The 23,996-nt window shown below is 42.7% G+C and overlaps 1 protein-coding gene, 1 long non-coding RNA gene and 1 pseudogene across 2 annotated transcripts in view; 1 reads left to right on the forward strand and 2 right to left on the reverse strand.

Moving 5' to 3' along the window:
* The window catches only part of LOC145431714 (uncharacterized), a 196,955-nt gene that overhangs the window by 149,235 nt on the left and 23,724 nt on the right, over positions 1–23,996 (reverse strand). The gene's annotated exons all lie outside the window — the stretch shown is intronic.
* Positions 2,239–3,090, reverse strand: LOC113032785 (XK-related protein 8-like; annotated as a pseudogene).
* taf2 (TAF2 RNA polymerase II, TATA box binding protein (TBP)-associated factor) overlaps positions 4,177–23,996 on the forward strand; it is a 34,803-nt gene continuing 14,983 nt past the window's right edge. Inside the window, exons 1-20 of the mRNA XM_026183901.2 lie at positions 4,177–4,366; positions 4,583–4,637; positions 5,617–5,777; positions 7,814–7,932; positions 9,579–9,720; positions 9,883–10,114; positions 10,669–10,853; positions 10,983–11,096; positions 14,614–14,713; positions 15,000–15,085; positions 15,194–15,329; positions 15,430–15,584; positions 15,811–15,925; positions 16,026–16,135; positions 17,505–17,570; positions 18,398–18,524; positions 19,584–19,709; positions 21,831–21,971; positions 23,241–23,351; positions 23,734–23,927. Coding sequence (XP_026039686.1) covers positions 4,317–4,366; positions 4,583–4,637; positions 5,617–5,777; positions 7,814–7,932; positions 9,579–9,720; positions 9,883–10,114; positions 10,669–10,853; positions 10,983–11,096; positions 14,614–14,713; positions 15,000–15,085; positions 15,194–15,329; positions 15,430–15,584; positions 15,811–15,925; positions 16,026–16,135; positions 17,505–17,570; positions 18,398–18,524; positions 19,584–19,709; positions 21,831–21,971; positions 23,241–23,351; positions 23,734–23,927 — 2,525 coding nt within the window. The 5' untranslated portion in view covers positions 4,177–4,316. The remainder of the gene's footprint in view (positions 4,367–4,582; positions 4,638–5,616; positions 5,778–7,813; positions 7,933–9,578; positions 9,721–9,882; positions 10,115–10,668; positions 10,854–10,982; positions 11,097–14,613; positions 14,714–14,999; positions 15,086–15,193; positions 15,330–15,429; positions 15,585–15,810; positions 15,926–16,025; positions 16,136–17,504; positions 17,571–18,397; positions 18,525–19,583; positions 19,710–21,830; positions 21,972–23,240; positions 23,352–23,733; positions 23,928–23,996) is intronic.

Below are 23,996 nucleotides of genomic sequence, written 5' to 3' on the forward strand. Positions count from 1 at the left end.
ATGTGAGAAAACTCTTAAATTGGCTTCAAATATTCATTTCAATTGGGCTTTCTAAATGTCATTTTGAAACCAGAGTGGTTAAAAATAACTACTCTTTTTTCCCAACTTCCTTCCCTCATCACCAACTGGCCGAGGCAGATGGCCACCCCATCCCAGAGCCTGGGTCTGCCGGAGGTTTCTCTCTTTATAAGTGAGTTTTTCCTTCCCACTGTCGCCAAAGTGCCTGCTCTAGGGGGTTGGAGTCTTTGTGCATTATTGTAGGGTCTGACTTTACAATATAAAGCACCATGAGGGAAGTGTTGTTGGGATTTGTTCTGTTTCTTAACTCAAAAAGTCCAGTTACAACAGGACATTTTGAGTTAAAAAACAAAAATAAAATGAAAAAAAACAACTTTGAATTTGTGCTTTGTTTCATTTACTGTTTAAGAAGTTTTGTTCTTCCTGCAACTTTTCCAAACAACAAACAACAAATAGCTGAGCTGTTGGATTTACTAAGTGCATCCAAGAACACAAACAAGCAGTCCTCACACACATTTGAGAAAAACTGAGAGAGCTTTGGATCTTTATAGCTTACTGAATATTCATCTCTTTACTTTGTCTGCATGTGTCCACTTTTTGTCTTTTTCTATTTGTATTCTTCTCATTTCAAAGACATTCAAAGCTATTTGGAGACATGCAGAGTTCCTTAAAGATGAACCTAATAGAATTACACCAGTTGTTTAACTGAGGTGATCACGCTTTCCCCCACAGTCCTACCATTTTTCCCTTTTTCTGTAAAGCAATGCAAATACATTTTTAATACTTTCAGTCAAGTTTTTAATATTCATACAGGAATAAACTACAACAGAAACACCGTCACAAATCTACAGACACCATATTTACACACACATTTAGTACAAATATAATGTTTAACAGGAGTCTGATTCTTCTACTGATAAACATTTGACTTTGATTTCCAGGAATTTTCCACTGTGAGATTAATGGAAAGTGTACATTGCACATAGTGACAATGAATGACGGACCCGACCACACAGATCGCACTTTACTACACTTTTTACTCAGTTTTTGTCTCTTCCAGCCCTCAGCCCCAGCTGCACACACACAACAACAACACAACTGAACTGATGGAGCTCCGCTGTGTCAGCCTCCCTTCGCAACCGTGCCACCAACCACGCCCTGTTACACACATTATATGTCCACAAACACAAATCAAAGTGAAGGAAGAAAAACCGCAAACTAATCATGAAGCTACAGAGCCCCTTTACTGACATGGGTAAGGAAGGTCTTTATTGCATGGCCACATGTTGATGGGTCGTGAACAGGACGCAGAAGCAGATGCAGAGAGAGGAGATGCAGGTAAAAGAAAAAGCCTTTATTTTGGCTGATGGTAGCAGTAACATGAAACCATGAAAAACTAGGTACAACTAAGACAGACTGTGAAAAACTATAATCAACTATGAACACACTGGATGTGTTCAGGGGAAGTGAAAACACATGAGGAAAACAGCTGACTGAAATGAAACATGACGTCACAGGGAAAGTCAAACTAACACCAACGAACAAGATTGCATCAGACTCTTTCAAATTAAAACAGAAACATGGAGAAAAATAGTTATCAACAAAAAACCCCTAAAATAGACAAAACACTGGGTCGCACATCCAGTACTGTGACACATATACAGCAGTTTACCCCACAGTCAGATGCCTGCCATCTACCAGCTAACTGTGTGAAGAGGAAACATTGCTATAAATGTCTCTTTTGTTGACACGCTCAGTGTTTAGTAGCAGTAAGCTAATCCAGTGCTAATCACAGTGAGACTGACCTCATGGACAGTCATATAAACCTAGTTTCTGGTAGGTGGGATGGCAGACTCAGTCACTGCTGACAATCATTTTATCCTCATTTAACCTGTTAGATTCTTTAGAAAAGATGATCCAGTGAAATAGCCTTTGAAAAAGGATCTCTTCACATGTAAACAACAACTATTTAATACAGATTTAATAATTAAAGCCTCTCATTTAATTTAATGACTGATATCTTGAAATGATTTAATGCACAGCAGAAAGTGCATATTCAGTTTCATCTCCACATTAAGATGAGTAATGCTTTGAGACATTATATCTGTGGCTAAATCAGACAAAGGTCAGAGTGCTACAAAACACAGCCACGCGATCTAGATGAAAACATTCTGCATGACTCGGTCTCTTTCTAGTCGTCCTGTGGATGTCAAGTGCACGTCAGCAGTAGATGTTCTCAGCCAGCTTTCTCATTCTTTTATTGCAGCGTGCTGATGGGGAGGATGGAGGGTGGTCTGCAATCTTTGGTGCAGGGACAAACATACAAAATCCCACCTCATCTTCAGGTCGCTGCTCTGTGTTGGCCCCTTTCAGCTCATATTTGGATGAAAGACTCTATAATAAATACATTTAAGTATTAGACATAGGACGTAAACTGCAACAACACAGGCAGCTATAATTAAAGCTGACATGGGCTCTATCACAAAATCAGGAGGATGTGTGCTCATCTTCCAGCACCACACAGCACAGAGGATGCAAAGATCAGTCAGTATAAACCTGTGCTAGAACACAGTCCTGTACCGCGTCTTCCCCTCAGCAACATTAAACCAGTCGAAATACCAAAGGAAGATGTGGCTCGATGAAGCCATTCTCCACAAGGACTTTCCATGAAGTTCGTCTTGGCTCGCCATGCGAAGGAGAATAAAACCAGCCAAGTGCAGATGAAGTGGGGGAAGATGAAGCAGGTCAGCACGAAGGCCAAAAGAGCAAGGGCAGTGAGACGAGAAGAGATGAGTACCAGGTTCCAGATGAAGTAGATGACTGATGAGGTTATGTTCTGGTTTTCTTTGGCAGGCAGGAAGGAGCGCAGCGAGCGATGGTAGGCCGTCACAGTGAAGGTGATAGCTGAGGCCGAGCCGAGCCGGCCCATGTAGACCGCGAAGGCCGGGTCCTCCGAAGGATGCAGCCGACGTTTTGGGACATAGCTGTCAGATGTCTATTCATATTAATGTATTAATGTATTCATATTAATGTAATGTATTAATGTACAGAATTCACCTGCTTGCTGCTACTACTGCACATTCACCCAGTGTATATACTATATGTACATATATATATATATATATATATATATATATATATATATATATATATATATATATATATATATATATATATATATATATATGTAATGTTCTTCCTCTACACCCCCCCCTAATTTTTGCACATGTCGAGGAGCGTGTCAGGCTACATTTCACTGTGTGTTATACTTGTATAACTATGCATGTGACAAATAAAGAGCCTTGAACCTTGAACCTTGAACACAGCTACAGACATGTTGAATAAATTATTTATATAACTTAAAATGCAAATATAATTTGTACATTTTGAAAACGTATGCACACATTTGGAAACATATACAACTATTCATCTAAAAATGCAGCCAATGCACCTGCCGGTTTTTTTTTTACATTTTGTACAACCATTTAAAAATATTACTAAAACTAAAACGAGAGAACAATCAGGACTCGCAATAAGATGCCCTACAAATGATCTGTGCCTGTAAAAAACATTGTTGGTCCCGCAAAAGACAGAGAACGTCACAGGGATAAACCAATGAGCTGTGCGGATCTCGTGCACTTCTTCGCAGACACACAGTCTCCGCCCCTCACGTGACGTGAAATTTGTATTGTTTAATTAAATTAGACTTTACGGTATTTACATTATTAACGCACACACATTCATTTTAATACAAATGTTTTATTTTTTTTTCAATCGACCGCTCTGGGAAAAATATAATTATCATTTTTACGCGGGAGGTCAAAGGTTACTAACAAAATGGCCGAACACGCTGGAGCGGGCGTCACAATACTATGAGCTGCCGAGCAGAGAAGGGGATATTTGGATGCTTTGATGCGCGTCGAGTGGAGCATTTGTGGAGTAAACTACTTATTTTTTAATAAGGAAACAGAACAACTTATTGCTGCTCGTGGCTGATGTATATTCGTGGATGCGTCGGCGTGGTTTGCATGGAAAACAGTGCACAGCGGGCTCCGGGCGATACAAACCAAAGACTCATCGACAGCCTGACACAGTGATAGTTTAAACATTCCGACTGCTAACATATAGTGCTTTGGGAGAACTGACGAGCACCCTGTAAACGTGTACGAGTCTGGTGAATGCAGGGGGCTTTGAATTGTGAGCCTGAAGAGCAGCTCAGTGCGGCTGAGGCAAGGGAAGCATCACCGAGCGGAGTTATGGCACCTTAAAAGTTCAGCAAAGCACAGCGAGAAGCAGCGATGAACAGGAAGAAGGACAAAGGCTTCGAGAGCCCGCGGCCCTTTAAATTATAAGTATCTGAGCAGAATCACTTTCTTGCTGGTTGTTGTCATGTTCTATAGTAACAGAAGCAAAGTTAACCCTAGCTTAACGTGGGGAAAGTCAAGACCGAAGTAAATAGCGCTTTAGCTTTAGCTACACTTTGTACCTGGCTACGACAGAGAGGGTTTAGGTAGCTACATTCATAAATGAAACGTTAACTGTTTCGTTGTGTCACTGCTTTTACGACCCACCAGGTGGTGTGCATCAACAACATCAACTTCCAGAGGAAGTCTGTCATCGTAAGTACAGCACTTGCACACATAATGGCTCATCTGCTCACCGTTGGACAGCAGATACTCAGTTAGCGATCTGCCGAGACGGCAGCGCTCTCTTGTTTTGGTTCCTCTAATCACACATTACCGGCATTTATGAAGGGTGCATTACTGCTTAAAAGAGTGTTACTTACTGTAATATACGCCTGCAGTCTCGTGTTAATATTCATCATTATTATTTCTCAGCATCAAGCAAAATTACGTGTCAATCTTAAAAGTAATTTTAGCAAGAATCGCTTTTATTAAAAAAGAAGTGCTAAATAATGTTTAATGAAGATCTTTACCACACGGTGGTAGCATTTTCCCAGAAATGTGACTGTTTTACACGCATCATAGTCTTTTGTTTCTAAGACGACTTCTACCTAATTTAATATTTTGTTTGAAAAAGAAGCCTCTGTAACTGGATAAGAATCACAGTAACATGAATTCTGCACAGACTTGGAGCTGGCATAGATAGAGACAGCGTAGATAAACTAAACTGGTGCCCATCCTCTGTTATTTCTAAGGTTTGATCTGTCAGGAGATAATAACAGAAATCATCTGAGCAATATGAAGTTTAAAATGATGTTATTACAAATTCAGAGGAACGACAACACATGATGTATTACCTGTGTCATAAATCAAAATACAGAAGCAGGGTGTGCAAAAACTAAGTACACTTCGTGGTTCAATAGCTTGTAAACCCACCTTAGCAGCAGTAAGTGGAAATAATGGCTTTCTGTGTGACTTTATCAGCCTCACATTGCTTGAGAGGAGCTTTGGCCCACTCCTCCTCCCCCTCTGCTTCATCTCATTTCATTGAGGTTTAGTTATTAGGGTTCTTTTACCATCACTGTCGTGGTGAAGGTGTTTTTTCTTCACATTCTGTTTACAAGTTCATTTTTTCATGCTTCAAATACATGTTGTTATATTTTGCTGATGTCTTCCTTGCCTCTGTATACTTCAGGGCTATGTTGAGCTCACCATCTTCCCCACCGTGGTCAACCTGAACAGGATCAAGCTAAACAGTAAACAGTGTCGCATCTACAGGGTCCGAGTAAACGATCTCGAAGCCCCGTTCCTCTACAATGACCCCACTCTGGAAGTGTGCCACCATGAGTCCAAGCAGTGAGTAGATCCACATTCTAGTTATTTTGGACCTCAGAATATGTGTTAGTCTACAAAAGTACATCTGAAAGTGTCACTGATTTTCTTTTTAAATTTAGATTCTATGGTTATAACACATGTGGAATTATACTGGAAGCTATCTTAACCAGATGAAGGAAGTTTGTCCTTCAGTCAACAGTTATCAGAAGTTTAATAGTTAAATTGACTGTCTTAATATTGAAGCAGTCTTTTGTGTTGTACGGAGGCGGTGCAGGTGTTCTGCAAACAGCTGTTTAACTAGTGCAGGAACAGCCTGTCGTTACTGCAAGTAACAAACAAAATGCTGGAACTTTTTCTCTCCTGGGTCCTCCTGGGCTCTTTGTTGTGGGCAGGGTCCTTGGGTGTAAACATATTTGCTCCTTTTTTCACTTCTTTGTAAGTTCCGTCGCATTAATTCCCATAGTTTCAGAAATCTCTCACATCTGTGAGTCCTTGCTATCATTACTATTCTTTATACTTATAAATTCAAAGCTGCAGTGAAAAACTTGTTGGAAATACCCAGGAGGAATCGATGGTGCTGAACAGGCCAATCACAATGGTTGTGGGCGGTGTCAACCCCACGTATAATAACATTTCTAGAGAGGTGAACGTCAGATTACCTCAAATGTTACACTGTAGGGTTTCGGAGGGGTTTGCAGTTACGGCATAGGTACGGTGTAAATTTCCCGGTGAAGCATGAGTCCTCAGTCAGGTAGAGACCATCAGTCAGGGAGGGAAACAGGGCTTCATGCTGGAACTGCTGCAAAGACACACTAAGTGAGGGAGGCTGATAAGAAGAAGAGAGCTGCTTGTATCAAAAATAGAGAGGGAAAAACCAGGTTGTGTTTGGATTCAGCTGTCGTGTTTGTGAGAAACCGTGAAGGGCTGATGGGAGCATCGGCGGTTTTAGCCAGAGCCAAAGGAAAGTCCGCACTAGTGTAATGAAATGATTTTTAAAAATCTGTTTTGTTAATCGAGGTTTCATTTCTCCCGCATAATATGGACTCATTTTTATCAAATGGTGACTCAAAGAAGGTAACACAGACTCATTGTCTTTACTGTGCACCCCTGTTTACCCCAAAAACCATCTGTGAGCCTGGAAAAACCCTGCTGTAAGCACTGTTTGACCAAGAAACAGAGTGATGGAGTGCCGCATTACATGACCTGGTCTCCAAAAGCTACAGACATAAACTCAAGTGAGATGGTTAGGGACTGCAGCCAACAAGTGTTCAACATGTGTGGCAGCTGCTTCAAGACTGCTGGAGTAGTTTCAAGAGTAAAGAGTGCAAAGCTGTTATTGAAGCAGAATTAAGCAGCTTTAAGAAATTCTAATGTTGCATATTTGGCGTTATTTACACTCTGATCTTTGCATCATAAATCCCTGTTATTCATAACGTTGAGGTTTTTCTACACTGTGGAAAATAGTCAAAAGAAATTTAGGCTCATTTATAAGACTAGAGAGGGAGTCCCAACAGTTGGACAGGCCGCATGAACTAGCAGTTGGCAACAGTAGGGAGGAAAAACCCCTTTGAATTAGAAAAGAAGCTCAGCGAGGGAAGGCTGGCATGTCGGGGCCTTTATTGCTCGTGGTTGCATTTGGAGCCAAATAAACTTAGTGGAACGATGAACTGCTGTGATTGGTCGTGTGTTTAATTTACTGAATTAGCTTAAACTAGCAGAGCTGTCTGATCATTTGAACTGTTTGGAAAATATTTGGTTGTGACTACAAGAATGAGAAGAAGTTATATAAATAAGATTTTATTGATTAACCTTTATTTAACCAGGAAGATCCCATTGATAGGCAGCAGCAAGTGTGTCACAGTTACAGAAATGACTCAGTTAAACACAGGCAGCAACAACACACATGCAAAAATAATAGATTTGAGAACACAGATTTATTTATGTCATTTACTTATCTTGTCACATTAAGATTTGTGTCCATCGGAGTGGGTGGCTGTGATTATCATCAACTGCATACTTAAAGAACAGCAATGAATGCTTACTGCGTGTCCACACAGGAGGAACCTCAACTATTTCTCCAGCGCCTACACTGCCGCAGTGAGTGCCGTGGACCCGGACGCAGGGCACGGCGAGCTGGTCATCAAAGTACCCTCTGAGCTCTGGAAACAAGGGGATGGTAATGGAGTCGTCTGTCAAGTGTTTTGTGTAGCACCTTTCATGCAGATTAGTGCTTTTACTTTGATATCGATGAAGCCGATAATAAGAACAAATGTAAACAAAACACAACTGAAACTAAAAGCACAGCAAACATTCGAATAAAATAAACATATTTAGTGCAAGTAAACTGAAAGAAGAATTAAAATGAAATTAAAAAAACACAATAAACTCCAAACCTGTTGGTAAACTAAAAGCATGCAAAGTAAAACTGTATGAAATGCAGTAAAATAAAGAAACACTGTAACAGCTGAATAGAACTGCAGCATTGTCTCCCAAAGCCTGGTTAAAGAGGCAGACGTTAAGTTTCAGGTTCGATAGTTCAACACTTCAGCTGCTCCCCGGCTCACTGTTACAGCCGCTCTGATCATTTAAGCTAAATAGTGCCCACACAGTTTTTCGTTTTATACCTGGACCAACTAGCAGATGCATGTCAGGTGAGCTGAGGGGCTGTAATGGCTATATACACTGTAAAGACTCGAGCAGCTGTTCGGCTGTTCCAAAAATCTGCCAATCAGATGGCGGCAACTCAACCCAACTGCACGTGGGCATGTAGACATGATCAAGACAACCTGCTGAAATCAAACAAGAGAATGGTGGAGGAACGGTGCTCTCAGTGACTTTGAACATAGCGTGGGCGCTCGGTCTGAGCTTTTCAGACGACGTCAGAGGAGAACGCACAGACTGCTTTGAACAGGAAGACGACAGCTGCTCAGATAATTACTCATTACAGCAGGAGGGCACCTGCAAACACACCCTATCAAAGTTTAACATAGATGCACTATAGCTGCAGAAGACCGAGAGGCTGCACTCCTGTCAGCTGGGGCTGCACAATACAATAAAGATCGCATTCCCTCTGTGACATTATGTAGGGTCAAAGTTTGGTATAAACACACTACCTGAGTGTTGGTGCTGACCAACTGCTTATGGTTAGTGTAGCCATCTTCTGATGGCTGCTTCCAGCAGGTTTACACACCGTCGAACTCCAGTCATGATGAGTTCACTGCACAAAGAGGGTCCAACCTAATATTAGCATGTTGTACCAAAAAAATAGACCATACAAACAACTGAAGGCTGCCTGAATATGGATGTGAACGTGAGTTTCTCCGTGTCATTCAGAGACAGAAACGCTCAAGAACGGAGAGGAGAAGTGTTAAAACGTTTGGAGGTCAAACTGGGTCTCCTGTGTTGTGGCTCAGAGTGAGCTCACCAGGTTGAATTTAACAGAAAAGTTAACATTTGCTCCTACTTCTTCTGAAATTTGTCTTAGCGTCAGTGTAACTATAAAAAGAAATACCAATTCATGATGACATCTCTGAGGGGCAACACTAAAGGTTTGTGGCTAGCTTAGAGACGTGTTGACACGTATGGCTAAAGTTATTGTTTTCAACAAATAATAAGCAGAAAAATAAATGATTTGCCCGTTTAAGGCCAGCATAATCTTTACCATCTCTTTTAATTTTTTTCAAATGACATTTTATTTTGAAAAGCCATCACCTGGTTACTTGTCTGTTGATTGTATCCAGTTCACTAAAATAAGGTTTTTGCCTTTTGTTGAATGAACATAAATAAAAATGGATGTTTTTATGTTTTGTTTTTTGTATCCAGATCTGAAAGTGTTGAAGGTGTACATAGAGTTTTCTCTGGACCAGCCCAAAGGCGGCCTCCACTTTGTTGTTCCTGATGTGGAGGGGAGCATGGCAGAGAGAGGAGCCCATGTGTTCTCCTTTGGGTACCAGAACTCCACAAGGTCTGCAAACAAACAATCTTCTCGTCCGTAGTAGATGAATAAATAAAAACCGCATTCCTTGGCTCCATATTGACAGATACAATATGTAGAAGTGACTTTTTGTTTTGGATGTTCCAGCTTTGGAAGTTGTGATGGAAAAATGAAAATCTTCTCCTGTCACAGATTCTGGTTCCCTTGCGTGGACTCTTACTCAGAGCTGTGCACATGGAAGCTGGAGTTCACTGTGGATGCATCTATGGTGGCTGTATCATGTGGGGATCTGGTGGAGACCATTTACACTCATGACATGAGAAAGAAGACTTTCCATTACGTCCTTCCCATCCCAACAGCAGCTCCCAACATCTCCCTGGCTGTGGGCCCCTTTGAAATCCTTGTGGACCCCTACATGCACGAGGTGGGTCCTCGTTCTCTGTTCTTTCTGCGTGGAGTTTAAATAAATGTTGTAGTTATTTCCTCCTGCAGGTATTTATACAAACTGACATCAAACATGTTCATAGTTGCAGGAAAGGATCCTTACCACAAATACACAAACTGCTCTGGAACAGATAAATCAGGCTACCACTTTAATTGGACTCACTGACCCCAAACCAGTAAAAAATGTACTGGGCTGTGGTTAAAAGTCATGTCCATGAAGTGTTTGTGTAAACTTTACCCTCAGCTGTACAGCTTTTAGATCACCTGGCTTGGAATAAGTTCTGCAACGACAGATGCAGAATGCAGTCGTCGAATAATCCAGACAGATGAGATTAGTCCAGCTTTTTATATCATTTTTATCCTAAAATGCCTTTAAAGTGGTTTAAATGGAGCTTTGTCCTGTAGTGTTTTTTGATGGCCACTTACTTAAGTGTCTTTTGAAGGTAAACGGTGTAAATAAAGAAGAATACATCGGCTCTCGTCACATAATCTTTGAAATACCACTGAAGCGCGCACGTCTTTGTTTCCTGTCAGGTGACACATTTCTGCCTGCCGCAGCTGCTCCCTCTTCTCAAACACTCAATGTCGTACCTGCACGAGATTTTTGAGTTCTACGAGGAAATCCTGACGTGCCGCTATCCTTACTCCTGTTTCAAAACTGTGTTTGTGGATGAGGCGTACGTTCAAGTATCCTCCTATGCTTCTATGAGCATCTTCAGGTAGGTCGTGATATCAGAGTTCGCTGGTCCTTTTTGGCAGGATGATAGAAGAAATCAGCAAATGTAAAACACAAATAGATTGCTGTTGAAGGCGTTATTCCTCTCATTCAACTGCTGCCTCTGTTTCAGTACCAACTTGCTCCACAGCGCTATGATCATTGACCAGACTCCCCAGACTCGCCGCTGTCTGGCTCAGGCGTTGGCTCAGCAGTTCTTCGGCTGTTTTATTTCCAGGATGTCCTGGTGAGTGTTAACATGGGATGGTGAAGTAAAGCCAAAATCTGAGACACAAGTTCTAGTCTCCAAAGTCTAAGACTTAGAAAGAGGATGAGGAGTCCTGTCGTTCGGTAGTAGAGCTCCTGCTTCTCCACATCAAAGGAGCCAGTTAAGGTGGATCCCTCCTGTGTGAGTTGCTCTGGGCATGTGCTGCGGGGAGGAGGTTACAGGGTAGACCCAGGACACGCTGGTGAGACCTGATTGTCCTGGGAGAACTTCAGATGAGCTGGAGGAGGTGGCTGGGCACAGGGAGGGCTGGGCTTGTCATGATCTGTAAGACAATGTTGACTCTGTCACAATGCACCACACTTTTCCGTCTTAATTGATACATTTGTTTCTTTTTACTAACACGTAACCATCGTTTGTAGCAACATGTTTTACATCATGTTTTACATCAGTTTAAGTGCTTTTTTTTTCTTTCTTCGTGGAAGGTGTCACAGATTTAGACAGCAAGTACGATGATTAATATGATTAATGGTTCAGATACCTTTGTTTACACAATTAAACAGTACTCAAATGTTTCTTGATAATTGCGTGTGTTAGTGTTAGACTAGTCAGTCAAATTTCTCCCCTCATATTGTCGACCAAGAAATTAGTCTCCAAAAACATCCGTCAGCCTAATATCTGATATAGATAAGAACCTTCAGCAGCGTGAGATGTTTCTATAAAATGCATAGCTTGTGTAACACCATTGAGTCTGTTCCCTTTGGGTTGTTGTTTGTAGTTATACGTGTAGTTTGCTCTGCACAACACAGTCATTTCTAACCTCCTCACAACTACGGCCCACTTTAATGTGACCGACTCTTATTGTTCCCATCGTCCAGCAAGCAGTGTCCACAACAAAGAAACAACGTAGTGTGTGCACGTAAATGTTCAGGTGACATCGTATTAAACCCCTTTTTCCTGTGAAACAGAGGCCTGTGCAGGATTTGGAACATGTAAGTGGTGAATGGCCTGCATTTGTATATCGCTTTACTCAGTCCCTATGGACCCCAAAGCGCTTCCCATATGGAAAAGAAATAGTAAAAACATATGATTTACTCATGAAAGTGGCCACTTTCTCATTACTTTCATATATTTTTTTAGTAAGTATACAAAACATACAAGTTTCATTGTATAATTTTTCAAGGGATCTTATACGTGTTTCCACTCTTGTATGCTTTTCATACAAGTTTCATACAAGACAGATAAAAACTTTATAAGATTTATATATATCTTTTCCATATGGGTTTACACTACATTCAGTCACACACACATTCACACACTGGTGATGGCAGCTACATTGTAGCCACAGCCACCCTGGGGCGCACTGACAGAGGCGAGGCTGCCGGACACTGGCGCCACCGGGCCCTCTGACCACCACCAGTAGGCAACGGGTCTCGAACTGGCAATCTTCTGATTGCAAGACGAACTGCCAACTCTAAAACCACGACCGCCCCATTTAATGTGGCGTTCTTGTATTTAGAAGGTGTAATGTTCATATATGCTGACCAATGAGTTCTCCAGAAAACAGTCAATCTGTAGGCTAGCAGTAAAAAGATCTATAGTTATTGAGAACGTCTACAATTTGAGCAGTTGTATATTTGTGTAAATGTTTATGTACCGAGATAGTCTGCGAACAACAAACCAAGACTAGCTGCCGACGTTTTCCTTACGGTTAGTATTGGTCAATGGCTTTAAACACCTCCTCTTTTATCTGAACATAGTTTTGGTTTCCCAAAAGCTAACTTGGAAAATATTGATGTGGAAAACCTTTACTTGGCCTGACTGGTGATGCTAGAATAAGCAGATCCAGGTAATGAAAAGGTATCCTGAATATGTGGAGCTTGCTTTTGGACGCTGTAAGAAAAGGCACTGAGAAGATGCACTACAAGTTCAGCTACAAACAGGCTGCGATTGGGCTCAAAGGCCAGAGAGTTGTGTAATGGAAAAGAAGCGTCAGTGTTGTTTGGAAGCGCTCTCACACAAACCGCTATGAACAGATCTCAGCAGTGCTTCCCTCGGCTCTCTGGGCTTTTAGAAACGTGTGGTAACAGTTAGTCCTCAGACCTCTTCTCGTAAGGCTGCCTGCTGATGAGAGATTTACAGCAGAACAAGGCTGTTCTGTCAGTACCAAGAGTCAGAAGTTGGGCCGGTCCTGGCCTGAACAACTGTATCCTCCAGCATGATGGATCGCTGCGCCGCTCGGCAGCTCTGCCAGTGCGGTCAGTGTCCGTGAGAGACTGAGGGATTCTGAGGGGCTTGATTATGTTAAGAGGCCCGTCAGAAAGGCCTCAACAGTCTCAGGTGCACCTTGTGCTGTGTCTACCCCTGTGTGTCCCTCCTTTACCCTACAGGCCATCTTCCATTCACCGTCCATACTTTGCCTTCTCCTCACTGACCTCCAAACACACATCAGATGTGGGGCCTTGATCTGCTTATGTTGTTGGGCTAGCTGGCTGCTGTTGTGTAAGGAAAAACCTCACAAAAAGTCCGATCTCTTTGATTTTAACAAAGCATGGCGGCCTGCTAGCAATTAATCCGAGCAGGGGGTTAACTGAGGGCTGTAATTGAGAACAGGCTAAGCTAAGCAGCCCATCAGACATACAAGGCACATGAAAGGTATTGGTTAAACTGGTTATGCATTTTGGAAAAACACGACCTTTTCTGATGTGTCGCTGCTCCGTGTGTGCACCGGATGATCCTCCTTAGACTTCCTGAGAAATGAAACTGTCTGTTGTGCTGTTTTTGGGACTCCTCTTGAAGAAAGGTGTCTTACAGCTATGAGGATGAAAGGAAGGTAATCCAAACTTAGGACTTGATTATCCCCCTGAGCATGACCCAACTTAAAAAGAAAATACTTAAGAAAACACACAGTGTACTGTTGACTCCAGGACATACAGCGATGAAGTCATCTGTGCCGTGTGTGCCAGGCTGGACTTAGCTCAGTGTCAAGCAGGGAAACCGCCGAGTCTCTCTTTCTTTTTTAACAAGCTAATAAATCCAAGCTGATAAATTAATGAGAGCAGTGTGTGGGGCCAGGTTCCATCCTTGAAGTGCCCTGATTGTAAAAGTTACTATTAAAATGTGAAGAAGCAACAAGTGTGGTCTTAAATGATTTATCATGCTTGGGCATGATGAAAGAGCGCATATCAGTGAGGGAGGAAGGATGGAAGAAGAGCCCTCACCCCCACAGGTCACGGCAGATGGCCGCCCCTCTCCCAGCCTGGTTAAAGGGAGTTTTTCCTTCCCACTTTGCCAAGTACTTGCTCACAGGGGGTCGTATGATTGCTGGGATTTTCTCTGTATTACTGTAAGGTCTGTGTCTTACAATACAAAGCGCTTTGAGGTGGCTGCAGCTGCAGTGATAAAACTGAATTGAATTGTCACTAATATCGTTGCTGTATCTAAATGCTGGAATTTCACTATGATTCATTCACAGTAACGTTGGAAGAAAGTTGGGATGTTTTGTGAGCTTAGAGCTGAGATGTTCTGTGTTCTGTAGGGCTGACGAGTGGGTGCTGAAAGGAATCTCAGGGTACATCTACGGTCTCTACCTGAAGAAGACCTTTGGAGTCAATGAGTATCGGCACTGGATCAAAGAGGTGAGCGCTTCATAAATCTTCCCCTGTAAAAGCTGCTTCCTCATCAGATAATACAGTTAAAGCTTCAGTCACATACTGAGTGTTTGATTTAACTGTGGTGCTGTACAGATACAAAACTGTAGAAATGTGCCTTACTATATCTAGAAAGTTTGATTACATTTTTAAACTTTGGTGGAACCTGATGGAACGTCAAACATGCTCAGATCGAATAATGTTGGTGTTGATAATAAATCTCATTATCATCTCTTTCTGATACAGAAAACATACCTTTTGTTTTTGCCCACAGGAGCTGGACAAGATTGTGGAGTATGAGCTGAAAATGGGAGGAGTCTTGTTGCACCCCACCTTCAGTGGAGGGAAAGAGAAAGACAAGTAAGATATTAGATTCTAAGAAGTGTAAGCAGTGTCGTGTTTAGTCATAATCCTCCGAGTATAAATCCCAGATCATTTGTTGGATTTTGAACTTTCTTCTCTTCTTAGTCCAACTCCCCACCTTCACTTCTCCATTAAACACCCCCACACACTGTCTTGGGAGTATTACAAGATGTTCCAGTGTAAGGCACACCTGGTGATGAGGCTGATAGAAAACAGGATCAGCATGGAGTTCATGTTGCAGGTCAGCTGGGTCCTTTTGTGTGTGTGCCAGTATTTTCAGTTGGGCTTCATATTCAAACATGTTCTCTCTTTTAGCTCATTAACCTTTTGTTATTGTTTAGGTTTTCAACAAGCTCCTGAGTCTGGCCAGTACAGCCTCGTCTCAGAAGTACCAGAGTCACATGTGGAGCCAGATGCTTCTGTCCACTCATGCCTTCCTCAAATCCATCTCCAACGTCTCTGGCAAAGACATAGGCCCCCTCATCAAACAGTGGGTGTATCCTTTATCGCAATCAGATCTGTGTTTGCAGATGGAGGCAGGGATGGTGGAGGTTGCAGTGTTGGAAACAGTAAATAAGAAAGAAAATAACCAAATATGAAAGGCGTATAGCAGCATCATGTGAAACTGATTACAGTCAAATAAAAACATTCAAATATTGAGTCTTTATCCACTGGGTCTGACACCTCCTTGGAGGGTTTTAGTCTTAACCGTTCATATGCAGAGATCAGAGCAGTGTGGTGAAATTCTTCGGCAGTTTTGCCTTCAACAGAAAGAGGAACGTGCTGGAGCTGGAGATCCGTCAGGACTACACATCATCTGGAACTCAGAAATATGTGGTGAGTCTTACAGCCCTGTGCCTTGTCACTCTGCCAGGACCCAAGCAGGCTTAAATTGTCGGACTTTTTTTGCTACGTTCTTTGCTCTGTTTCCTTGCAGGGTCCAATCAAGGTGACCGTACAAGAGCTGGACGGCTCCTTCAACCACATGCTGCAGATAGAAGAGAACAGCCTGAAACACGACATTCCCTGCCACTCAAAGAGCAGAAGGTACCGGACGCTGCGTCACTCTCCTCTGCCGGGCTTGTGTATTACAATGGGCACTTACATTATTGCTGTTATAGCGCCTGAAAATCATGCATTGCTAACACTGAGATGTGCTACAGTGCATCCAGAAAGTATTGCCAGTGCTTGATGCTACAAGCTTGGCACATGTTTCTCCTATTTTCTTTGCAAACCCTCCATCAGGTTTGATGGTGTACAGCCATTTTCAAATCTTTTGAGAAATGTGTAATCTATTTCAAGTCTGGACTCTGGTTGGGTGCCCCTCCTTGGTCATCTTGACTCAGTGTTTAGGGTAATTGTCCTGTTAGAACAGGGGTGGGCAACTCCAGGCCTCGAGGGCCGGTGTCCTGCAGGTTTTAGATACCTGGGTCAACACACCTGAATCAAATGATGAGTTCATTCCCAGGCCTCTGGAGAACTTCAACACATGTTGAGGAGGTCATTCAGCCCTTTGAATCAGCTGTGTTGGATCAAGGACACATCTAAAACCTGCAGGACACCGGCCCTCGAGGCCTGGAGTCATAAGATGAACCTTCACCCCAGTCTGAGAAGCAGAGCTCTCTGAAGGTTAATGATGTCTCCGTACATCACTGCATTCATCTTTACCTCGACCCTGACTAGTTTCCCAGTTCCTGCTGCCAAGAAGCATCGCCACAACGTGATGCTGGCACCACTGTAGGATCGTGATGAGCAAAGCCTGGTTTTGCTCGACATGACGCTCGACATTCAGGCTGAAGAATTTAATCTTTGTTTCATCAGACCAGAGAATTTTGTTTCTCGCGGTCTGAGAGTCCTTCGGGACTTTACTAAGGAGTGCCGTCTGTTTGGCCGCTCTGCCACATATGTCTGATTGGATAGTTAAATATTCAATGCTGCAGAAATGTTTCTGTGCCTTCTGTGGATTTCATGGCTTGCTTTGTGCTGTGTGCCTTTCCAAACCATGCTCAGCTGAATTTACCACAGTTGGGCTCCAGTCAGGTTGTAGAAGCTCTTGATCAGTAGAAACAGGACGCACCTGATCTCAGTTTTGAGTGTCACTGGAAAGGCTGTAAAATCTTATATGTGTTTAATTTTTGTTGTTTTATTTTTAATACATTTGCAAGAATTTAAACAAACTTTATTCACTTTGTAGACTTTTGAGGTCAAATTAAGGTGGAACAAGTGAAGCGTGTGGATACTTTTCAGATGCACCATTTGATGTTACTTAGAAGAAGGTTGTGGCTTCACTGTTTCCTCCTAATATATACGAATGTTTCCAGTCTTTGTTCTGATTCTTTGTTTCTCTCCTCAGCGAGAGCGTCTGTCATATCAGGCTGGGAGTGTTTGGTGTCACTGATGTGATTTCTGTTTGCAGAAACAAGAAAAAGAAGATCCCTCTGATGAATGGAGAGGAAGTTGACATGGATTTATCTGCAATGGAGTAAGACATTACTGCTGTGATGCATTGCTGCTATGTGACTAAGGCTGCGTTCACTCTGCAGGTCTTGATGCTCAATTCCGATTTTTTTGATCAAATCCGATTTTTTTGTCTGCTCGTTCACACTACAAATAAAATGCGACAGCAAACGCGCTCTAGTGTGAACGCTCAAAGCGGCGCATGCACAAAAGAAGACGTCACACACAACACGCTCAGTTTAGACCCAGAGCAACAGTATGTGTGACTGATGGCCTTAATATAAAGACTTTACGTTTCCCAATTTTTGCTTTAAGTTATTCTGTTATTTACATAATGATGTAAATAACCTAATAATGATCCTTGTTGCTGTTTTAGAGGAGCGCTGCTTCAAAGGATAGTTTCTGTCAGAATCTGCAGATTATACAGGACAAAGAAAATGTTCACGTTTCTCCAACGTTGTCTTCCCAACAGTTTCACTGGATGGCCAGGAAGCGTTCACGTCGTCTTCTCCGGCGCTGATATTTGGCGTCTGTCTTGTGTCAGTGACGTAAAAGACGGATTCAATGCGACCTGACCATCAAACAGCAGTCGCTTTCTGAAACATCAGATATGTATCGCATTCAGCACCACATATGAAAGTGACCCAGATCAGATTTGAAAATATCAGATTTGTGCCGTTCACACTGTCACCATGATCAGATAGATGGTCGCAGAGGGTCAAAAAAGTCGGATTTGATGCGCTTTCGCCTGCAGTGTGAACGCAGCCTTAGAGTATTGTCTTGCCAAGTTAATGCTTACATCTGTCTAACATATACGGTGCACGGTGTCCGTGCCTGTTCATTCCTCTGCAGTGCTGACTCTCCCCTCCTGTGGATCCGAATCGACCCAGACATGTCCATCCTGAGGAAGGTGGAGTTTGAGCAGGCTGACTTCATGTGGCAGTATCAGCTGCGCTATGAGAGGGATGTTGTTGCACAGGTGGGCTAACAGTAAGCATGCAGGGCTCCACACCGGCCTTAAAGAGCAGTCCCCTGTGTGTTAGATGAGCCTGTAGTTCTAATGAGTTGTCATTTCCACAATGATTTGATAAAGGAATCCCTTTATTTGCTTAAATCACAGCTCACTAATGTTCTGTGTCTTCATTCTTTCCACTTCCACTATGACACCAGTGCATCGGAACATTATTGTATCAGTGTGTCTAACAGGTAGCGAGTGCCCAGTGTTTAAGCATTCAGACTGTATCCATCAGTCTAAGGAAGAGACTGTGAGTAATTCTGTATATGTAACGTCAGACAAGACTTAAACATATTAAACGGTGTCAATGGGACCAGGATGCATCAGATTTCAAGAAAGTGTTTATTTGTCACAACGTTTGCTTGCACTCGTGTCCGTGTGTCGGAGAGAGTCTTCACTGCTCTGCTGTTATTTACAGCCACACTGCTTTCACTGTGAGTGTACAGATGAAATGAAAAACAACAATCAGATTCCTGATATTTTTCAAGTTCTCCAGTTCCTGTAGCATCAAGGCACCGTCCAGTCCTGACGGTTGGCGTGCTGTTTGCTCAGTAATTAATCTTCTCTCCATGCAACAGAGCTCAGCTTTCTGGTTTTTGTTTCATGCAGAAAGTCATTTGCATGTTGCTTTGTGGTAAAGAATGAGGCCTCTGATCCTTGCTTGCTGTCACGCGTCCTCTAGTCTGTAATGATGGTTTTGTTCCTGACTTCTCTGCCTGTGAATCCAACTCTGGCATAAATCACAACCGTCCCTGTGGAGAAATCTTTTTTGAGGCCACAGCCGGGATGCGGGTTGCAGGTGTCTTTTAGGAACTTGAAGTGTTTGGACAATCTTTCATTTAAAAGTCGGTTTTATGGTTTAATTAAATGTGTTTTTTGCCATGTGTTCTGCTTAGTTATGCAGCTACAAAAACTGCAACGTTAGCATAGTTAAAGTTACTGTTCGTACTACTGCAAGTTTTTAGTAAATGTTCATCTTTTTCTTGTGTGTAAAGTCTGATTGAACAATGATCTCTCTGTTAGGAGGAGGCCATCTCAGCACTTGAAAAATTCCCAACTCCTGCCTCCAGGCTGGCTCTGACTGACATCCTCGAGCAGGAACAGTGTTTCTACAAAGTTCGCATGCAAGCGTGCTTCTGTTTGGCTAAGGTACGTGTCACTGTGTTGGGTCCCTTTTTTGACTATGACCATCCGAGGGTTAAGTTAGCGCTGTTTGGTCCTGTCAGCGGCTCTGAGCAACGAGGTGCGCCCTTCTTACACCGTCTAAAATCAGATGGATGTGGGATCCAGCACGGCCACATTTTCTAACCCTTCGTGTTCGTGTGTTTGTGATTTCACCTGGAGTTTAAATCGTCAAAGTAACTTCAAACAGAACCACCTTAATAACTCCAGTTACAGAGTTGCTGATGTGCGGCGTTGGTTTTTTAATCTCACAACAAGTTGTGGATTCCTCATTTACGCTAAGGCCGAGTCTGCGAGCGCTGGGACACACGTGCTGTCAGCAGGGAGCGTCAAAGCGCCCTCTGGTGGACAAACCCTCCAGCATCAACACAACATGGTTGAATGGTGTTTCTCCTGACTCTTAATTATTTATCAGCCATCATAAATGCCAATATCGATGTTACCAAATGGCTAATGTGGGCTTACATATCAGTTTAGACTCCTTGAATCTGTTAGAGGTTACTATAAAGCTAGCTACGTCACCTCTTCACAACACTACAGAAGAGACGGGACACAAAGCAGTCACAGATTTATTCCTCTTGCCGCAGACTTAGTGAGAGGCCTGCTAAACCCAGCACAAGGAAGGAGCCAGGTTACACAACTACAGACTGAGGCAACACTAATGTATGCAACACTATGTGCCAGCAGTCATGACATCACTTTTGGTGGTCATCGGCATCAGCCAGAATAACAACGGCAAGCATAATTTGCCTGCAATGTTGTTAATATGGCAAAGCGATGTGGTCATGCTGAGTTCGGCTCCACATGTCACTGTTTGAAACGGCGCATTGCTAGCAGCAGACAGAAACTGGAGGGTGGTATTCTGGGAGTAGTATAAAAGAAAACGTGTTAACAGGTGAGACAGTTTTAAGAATAAAGTTTTGGGCGGACTGAAGGATCCACATAGCAACGAACAGTTTCAGCCTGTAGCTTCACAGTGTGACTCTGCTTTTCTTTTTAATCAAAGATGACAAAAACAGGGGCCTTTCCTCTGTTTCTTCTGCATTTACGTCAGTGGTCACTTAGTATATTAGTACTAAAAAAATGTAACTGATTGTAACTATTACAAAAGAGCTGCAGCAGGAGTACAGGCCATCGCTTCCAAGCTAGCGAGGCCACCCACCACTTTAAATGTTGCTGCACTTCAGCTCAGTTGACTGAATAATTCTGTGGCTCCAGGAAATTCTCTGTTCTCTGGATTTGGTCTGTTCTAACTTTCACCCCACTGGATTTCCATCCTTCAGGTTCCACCTGAACCAATATTTTCACAGCATGAGTGGAGGATGAAATGGCAGCACTTCACTTCTTTCACTAGCTCGCTGTGTTTGGCCACAGTGCCCCCAGCAGACTCTGTGATAATGGCTTTTGGTATACACAAAGCTCACGCACACTCAGGCATCCACACTCACACTGACCACAGACTGCAGTATGGCAGGCTTTACATTCCTCTCTGGACTTGGCTGCATTGCGATTGGTCGGGATCAGTTGTGTGTTGTTGGTAGAAAATGTGGGAAGCACGCTTCGAACACAGTGATACAGTCCATGAATGCATCCCCACATCCGACAGCCCACCTCCCCCTTATCCAGCTAACCAAATGACAACATCCTGCATGAGTGACCCTTGCCCGCATTTTACCACATTAACATAAATTCCCCAATATCCTGTTGGAGCGTATAGACCAGTGGGGCCGCTGTTCATACCTGTGGAAACCACACGAGCTGTTCGTGTGTGCATTTGCTGTTGACTTTGTAGCTCAGCTCTCACCACACGAAGTGCAACAGACAGACAAAGCATTGTTATACAAGTGAGAACATTCTTCACTTGTCATTCGTGTTTCTCAAATTCCTGCTGTAGCTATTATACTTCGCCGTACATTCTTCATTCCCTGCACTCTGCTGGAATCTGAAATGTTTCGCTTTTCTCTTTGTTGTTTTACTGTGACGGCAGCAGACAGAGGGGAGCTGATGGATGCAGTTCTGCACAATCAGGCGTTTAAAAGTGTAATAAAGTAACTTGTGGTTTGTTTTGTTACGCTGTGACTCTTACAGATAGCCAACGCCATGGTGAGCACATGGCAGGGTCCACCAGCTATGAAGTCCCTGTTCACCAGAATGTTCTGCTGCAAGAGCTGCCCAAACATCGTCAAGACCAACAACTTCATCAACTTCCAGAGCTACTTCCTCCAAAAGGTACAGCCAAGAAGCAGAGCTAAATGGTCCGATTAAAAAGCTTGAAGCTTATTCTTACGATAAGTGCTGTCACATCATGAGGTTTTAATCGTTAACACATAAATAACTGCTCTGAACAAATAGTCTTTATCTCGAGCACAGCGTTAGTGACTTGCAGACTATGAATTCACAGTCAGCTGTGTAAAAGAGTGTCAGCTAACTGGCAAATCTAATGTAGGCATCCTGTTTAATCCACTTTAGCCTTCTCACATTTGCTTTCATCTGTAAGCTGCTTTGTAACCCACCTCAACCCCAGCTTCACATGAGTACGGGTAAGCCGGTGTGCCAAAATCAGAGCCACACCACCAAATACGAATGACTGCAGGTGGAAGAAACAGCCTTCTTTGGATTTTAGTGGTCATGTGGTCAGTCGTAATGACTTAATTAGATACTTTGTGAAGAATAAAATAAGAAGAAGAAGATAAATTTATTGCATTGAAGATGAAAACATGAATATGTTCTCTGTCCTGTAGACTTTGTAAATAAAACATGCACAGTGCCGGTATAAATAACTCAAATATGTTAAGAGTATCAGTAAAACTACAAAGAAATTCTAGTGGTGGGTATTAACAATAAACACTGGATATGGCAAAAGCAACAAGCACAGCCAGGTGACAGAGTGGCAGTTACGAGATACTCTGTGTGTGGCACAAATTCTCCAGATGTGACTGCAGCCAGATACGTAAAAAGACTGGCTTGTGTTTTAGAAATGGCACTCGTGCTCATAGGTAAAACAACCAGAGTGAAGCTCTTTATAAGAATAAATATTATTATAATAACACATTAAAGGGTTCTTATCATGTACATGTGGCCAAATGCACTAAATGACTGTTTTTGTTCAAAGCAAATAATGGTGTGTGTGTGTGTGTGTGTGTGTGTGTGTGTGTGTGTGTGTGTGTGTGTGTGTGTGTGTGTGTGTGTGTGTGTGTGTGTGCGCGCGCGCGCGTGTGTGTGTGTGTGTGTGTGTGTGTGTACCAGGTGTGGAACGTCTCTCCAGCAGATTTAGGTGATGGTGAATGAAGGCCTGACTGTCATGAACAGTTTCCATATCAATACCTTCATCATCCATAGTGTTGAACTACAACAGAGCAGAACTTAATTAGAAATATCATATATTTTGTGAGCCGCTATAAAGAGGAGCCGTTTCTTAACATGTAACTCCAGATTTCAGTAGAACAGCCCATCGAGTATAAAGCTATCATCACGCCTGTTTTGTGTTTCTCATGCCAGACGATGCCGGTTGCCATGGCGTTACTCCGAGATGGGCAGAACATCTGTCCCAAAGACGTCCTCAACTTTATACTCGATCTGATCAAGTATAACGACAACAGGAAAAACAAGGTAAATCCAGTCATAGTGATGTGTTTACTCTTTGTTTGCATTGTCAGCTGCTGACTGGTCGAGTGAGTGGGCATAAAGAGGAGCTGAGTCTGGTACATCTGTTGTGTCTGCTGTGAGATGACCATTTTGGGATTTTCATGACGAGCCAAATGTAATAACTAACTGCTGACTGATATCGACATATGAACAGATAAAGAGGTCGGTGTTTTTGTCAAAGATTCATCTAGAAAAAAAAGATAAGGAACAAAACTGTAGACTGATGATTAGCAGCTACGTTTGAATTTGATTTAATCACACGCGACTCTCACAAACCCCTCCAAACCATGTATCCATAAACATTCTTCATCATTCTCCTTTTTCCCATCCTTTCACTCCTCTCCAGTTTTCCGATAACTACTACCGAGCAGATCTGATCGAGGCCCTTACCAACTCCCTGACTCCCGCCATGAGCATCAACAATGAAGTGCGCACGGTGGACAATTTAAATGCTGATGTCCGTCTCATCTTGGAGGAGATCACACGATTCCTAAATATGGAGAAGTTGCTGCCAAGCTTCCGAAACACCATCACTATCAGGTACCACGCCGAGTGTGTCCTTGTGTTTCAGCGCTACAACAGAAAGTTGTTAGTGAAATATACAAAACG

The sequence above is a fragment of the Astatotilapia calliptera genome, chromosome 11 (assembly GCF_964374335.1).
Source record: "Astatotilapia calliptera chromosome 11, fAstCal68.1, whole genome shotgun sequence".
In the NCBI taxonomy this organism is placed as follows: Eukaryota; Metazoa; Chordata; class Actinopteri; order Cichliformes; family Cichlidae; genus Astatotilapia; species Astatotilapia calliptera.